Source organism: Phaethon lepturus, unplaced genomic scaffold, assembly GCF_000687285.1.
Source record: "Phaethon lepturus isolate BGI_N335 unplaced genomic scaffold, ASM68728v1 scaffold39378, whole genome shotgun sequence".
Lineage (NCBI taxonomy): Eukaryota > Metazoa > Chordata > Aves > Phaethontiformes > Phaethontidae > Phaethon > Phaethon lepturus.
In genome coordinates this window covers 52,051-57,055 of record NW_010556205.1, presented here as the reverse complement: position 1 = coordinate 57,055, position 5,005 = coordinate 52,051, and the positions used below count along the sequence as shown (strand labels likewise).

The following is a 5,005-nucleotide window of genomic DNA, read 5'->3' as shown; positions in this document are numbered from 1 at the left end:
AAGGGGGAAATTCTCCCCAGTGTAATTTCACTGACTTAATTGAAGTTGTGAAGCAAAAGTAATTTTAATTAAGTCTTGAAGATGGGCGTTGTGCTGCACATGATTTTCTGTAAAGTTAAATTAGAAACAAAAAACACACACTGCCATTGTATTAGAAAATGTTACATGCATCCAGTTCTGTATAATGTGAGTAATAATATTCCTGCCAGCAGTCTTAGTGTGATGAGTAGCAATATTCATTATTGCAAGATTGGATGCATAAAGGTTTGTGAAACATGAAATTCTGTTTGTTTTTTCTGCTGGGTCTTGATTGTTTGCTCGTTACACATGTTCAGATAACTCATGCTGAAAAGAACAGAATAGGATCATAGAATTGGAACCTTTCAACAGACTTGAAGAATTTTCCCTTTTCTTCTGTTTACTCCTATTTAAAATGCTAATGTTTTCAATTTTGAATATGTTCTGCTATTCTGTAGTAAAGCTCATTGACCAAATTCTGTCCTTCACTTTGCTAGTATAGACTTTTCTATTCATCTTCATCGTACAGAAGTAATTGAATCCAAAGAAGAGTCATTTTTATCACCTTTAAACAATGATTGGACAGACGGTCCTGTATGGATTTTGTTTGGCAGAAGGACCCAACCTATACAAAATGTAGGTGGATTTCTAAGTGGCAGGGCCAGGGGAAATCCCATTGCCAATGACTGTATGGACCAAAAAGCAAGTGATTAACTGAACGTTTTTTCCCCAAGTGTTGTATGTTCTTTAGGCATTCAGCATTTTGCAGGAATGGCTTCTTAAGAGACCTTGTTTCTCTTCGTTAGATTTGAGAGTAGAACTTCTTCCTTTGGAGACTAGATGCTGTATGTTTACAGTGCATTCGGTAATGATGCTACAGCACCTGTCGTCATCATCATCATCAGAAAAACTGTCTTTATGTCTTCAGAGCAAATTTTTATTGAACAAGAATGATAACCTTATCATCTATGGGAAAAGTCTGCTCATAATCAGTTTATCTCTGTTTCAAATCTTGTTGCCTCCCTGTTTTATGGTAACGTAAGTACAGATCTTAAGATGTACTTTCAGCTTTGTGAGCAAATTCTCATTGCTGCTGGAACTGCCTGATAGTTAACTGTTCAAACTCATTGTTTTGGCCACAGTTTCACCACAGATATAAATTGTTTTCTTACAAAGGCAAAAAGTAAAGTCTACTCCTGTGTGAGTGATAGCATCCCTCCATAAAATATTTAAATCAACTGGAGGAAATTTGTAACTTGTTCTAAGGTGGTTTTATTCTACTTTCCATCAAAGAATTTGCCTATAATTGTGCTTCGTGTGTGTGTGGAATTGGCACTTCAAATATCTACTTGTCGTGGCTTTGTTCTGTCCTCTGTTACAGTTGCTAGTTGCCTTGGCTTTGCTCACCCTTTCAAAGTGGGGGTTTAGGAGGGGGGATAGGAACAGTATAAAGGTTAGAGAAGGGTCTTTTTCCATCAGTGTTCTTGGCTGAAAATACTAAATAGTCAGTGTTTCCTTCTTCAGGCGTTCTGAGTCAAAAAACATTTGTGTGTTGTGTATCCTGAACACTCTCAAGAATGCAGTGACTAGGCATTGGATCCTATGTACACCGCACTTAGCATCAAGTCCCAATCCCTCCAGTTCCAAAGCTGCAGGGAGAGACATTCAGACATCCTTCAACCAAAGAGAGAATGCTGGATGAAGCCTTAGTAGGTCTTTTTTGTGGGAAATGCATTCCAGTAACACTAAAGCAGGATGATAGTCTCGCATTAAATACTGAGATCTTCCAGTGGCTTCAAGTAGCATAAACTTCACCTAACACCAGTTGAAGACATGGTTTTATACTGGATGTTGTTTTGAATGTAACTGAGTAAGACTTGAAATAATTTCTTCTTTTGTTCCAGGTTAGTTTTGTAGATAACAGAGTATCAAAAGACCTGTAGGGCATGAGGCAGTGGTAGAAATTTCAATAAAGTGTTTTATTTGTCATCTGTCAGGTCATGAGGCTGCAAAGCACCAATAAGAGAAGCTAACCATGAAAACTCTGGAGGTGGAAGTGTCATTGGTTCTGGGCCTTGTTTCTGTAGCTGTACAAGTCAGACTACTCACCGTAAGTAAACCTTTGGAAACAATCTCTCCTGATCTTAAAGAGATAAGATTGCTGGAACATTTGTTGCAAACTTTCAAGAATATCTTGCAAAAATGGCTTGTTTTAATAATTATTGTCTCCATAGTGAAATGATATTACTATTGATAATACAAGTAATGAATAAATAATAAAATTAATTTGTCTGATTAATTTTTGATTACTTCAGGTAAGTCTGAGCCTCAGTTTTTCCATCTTTAAGAATAGTGGCTCCTCATACCTATTTCACAGGGAATAAGGAAAGCTAATAAATAATAGGTGTGCTTCCTTCACTCTTGCCTATACAAAACCCCTGCTGAAATTCCTAAAGGTTTTGCAAAGAGACAGAAGGGTAATGCTTAATGTATGTATCCAGCTTTAAGGATGTAAAAAGCAGTGGATTCCATCTAAGAAAATGCTGAGAATTTTGATCATGATCCAGCAAACAATATTGGTACTTGCAGTTAGCCTACTCACACGTTTGAAGTCACTTGCAACATTTGCATGCTCAGGACTAAACTCACCTAAGTGCGTTGCTAGATCTGACATTAGAGCAAAATTTTAAGGAGCAAGAGGCAGGTAGGTAAAGAAGAGATGAGAAGTAGTGTTTTTTTGAGCAAGTATTCTGCCATCTGTAAATCATATAGTTCGTGAGCAATTTCATTGCCCTTCTAAGGACTACTCAAAAGTAAGCTGTAAGCTTTTTGCCAGACTGGCCCTGTCTTGTTTTTTCTTGGATAGTATTCAATGAAGAACAAATACGATTTAAAAAAACCCAACTACTCTTTTTTAATTTGCCAAAATTCTTATTCACCCAGAGTAACAACCTACATTGTCCTATTGACTTCTATGGACTCTCTATGAACTAAAGTTTTACTCAGCAGCAGTGAGGACAACTCAGTCTGTCCATATAAATCAGATGCATTATTTTAATAAATATATAGTTGCTTTCATTTTTCTGAAGTATGTTTTAAGTAATTACTTTCCCATCAGAGATTGATTCAGTACATGCTTTGAAAACTTATTTACAGGCATGTGTGGAACAGAGCTGGGGCGGGAGGAAGGGCTGAAAGGAAGGGAACTTTCCTGGGATGTAACATTGAAATACTGTGAGCTTCTCTTTAGGGGAGGTATTGAGCATCCTTAATTTTTACTGATCTCGGTGCATGTCAAAGCTGCTCAGTACCTCGGAGGATCAAATACTTGTATATAGCACATTGTGCCTCTGTTCTTTTCAGGCAGTTTTCCCGCTTTTTCTTTTCCTGCTCCCTTCTTGTTTCATTTTTTTTGTTCTATTCATACAGGGTACAGATTTTTGTTTCAGGGATGCTCAGTATTTTTTTTTATTGTTCCTCATCACAATCAAACAGAACCTTTTCCTCATGTTTCTTGTCTTATTTTTACTGGTTAAATACGACTGAAGAGTTGTTTTGTACTCATGAACTATTATGCATCAGAGACTGATCTGTCGCTGTATTAAGTCATTGTATTACCATGGATCTTTGTATTCCTGCATATTCTGAGAGCTACCACTACAAAGTGAAGCAAGCCTTTCCTTATCATTCCTGTTTTTAAAGCATTGACTCATTGTTTGATCTTGCAGATCTCATTTCATTTTAGTCTGAGGTTTAGAGAGGTTGTTTCTAATGCAAAACCTTATTTCCAGCCCCCCTACTGTATATATTTTACTTGAATTTTTCATATGTACTCTAAAACTTGAGGAAAATAAGCAAAGTATAGGTGGTGGTGAAATACAATACTTTCATCATAATTTCTTTCTGCGAATATGCTGCTTCATTCCAATCTATAGGACTCCTATAAAAAGCAATTATTTGATATGACAAATTTTTGTAACATATCTGAAGTGAAAATACTTCACTGTCAAAGGACATTGCTTTTCATTTGCCTCAGCATTAAAGGTCAAGAAAGAAATGTAAGAAATAGTCAGCATCCAGTAATCAAAACAATATTTAACTGCTGGCAGAGTAATTAGGATCTTTCTTTCTTAAACTGTACGCTTCCATCTAAACAGGGAACCTAGAAAAAAAAACCCCAACAATTGGAGGGAAAAAAAGAAAAAGTGAAATCTCTTTTATGCTGATAAAAGCTCAGTGCCCTCATACCTGTAGAAGTGGATTGCACCGTTTTCCTCATCCATTCGTAAGAGCTGTGCCTTTGGCTGTTGGGAGAGATTTGCTGTGTATTAATTGTTTCTACAGGAGGTAACCCCCCAGATCCAGCAGGGTGGAGGGAGTTTTAATCAGCAGAGCTGTAGGAGACCTGTCCAGGAGACGAGCCATTGATCTGTGCAGCAGCAACTGTGCTGGAAGGTCCTGGGCCGTAAGCGTTCCAGTCCTCCCTCTGTGGGCCATAGTGAGATCCCCAGGTTCCCGCAGGCTGCCCATGGGTGTCCAGAGTTGGCACATGATGATATCCCATGTAATCTGAATAGGGTGGAGTAGACACAAAGTTTTGCACTGGCAGGTTGTTGCTGCTGCACCTTGCAGATCCTGGATACATGCTGGTTTCTTTATCCAAAAGATAACTCACATACATGATGCTCACAGCCTGGCTTTGCCTTGCTGGGACATCCTGCTCCTCACAGTGTTTGTTTGATCTCTCTTCCCCTCCTCTTTCTTTCTCTCTCTTTTCTAGCCCTGACTGGCTCTATAAATGACTCATGCTAGCCCTGATGTCCCTTTACTACACATGATTAACAATGGTTTTACCAGGTGCTGGTGGTAACAGTTTACTAAGGTCCTGCCTGATGTCACAGATAACTGCCTGCCCCAAAATTACATTTGCATTCAAATGAAGGGCTGACCATGCAGGCAACCCCACCTTGCTGCTAGTTCTAGTGCT

General features: G+C 38.4%; 1 protein-coding gene across 1 annotated transcript in view; it reads right to left on the bottom strand.

Annotated features, from left to right (window-relative positions):
• The window catches only part of LOC104624923 (homeobox protein CDX-1-like), a 13,857-nt gene extending 9,158 nt beyond the window's left edge, over window positions 1-4,699 (bottom strand). The window contains 1 exon segment of the mRNA XM_010292410.1: window positions 4,267-4,699. Within this exon segment, the coding sequence (XP_010290712.1) occupies window positions 4,267-4,699 (433 nt within the window).
• Between the last annotated feature and the right edge of the window lie 306 nt (window positions 4,700-5,005).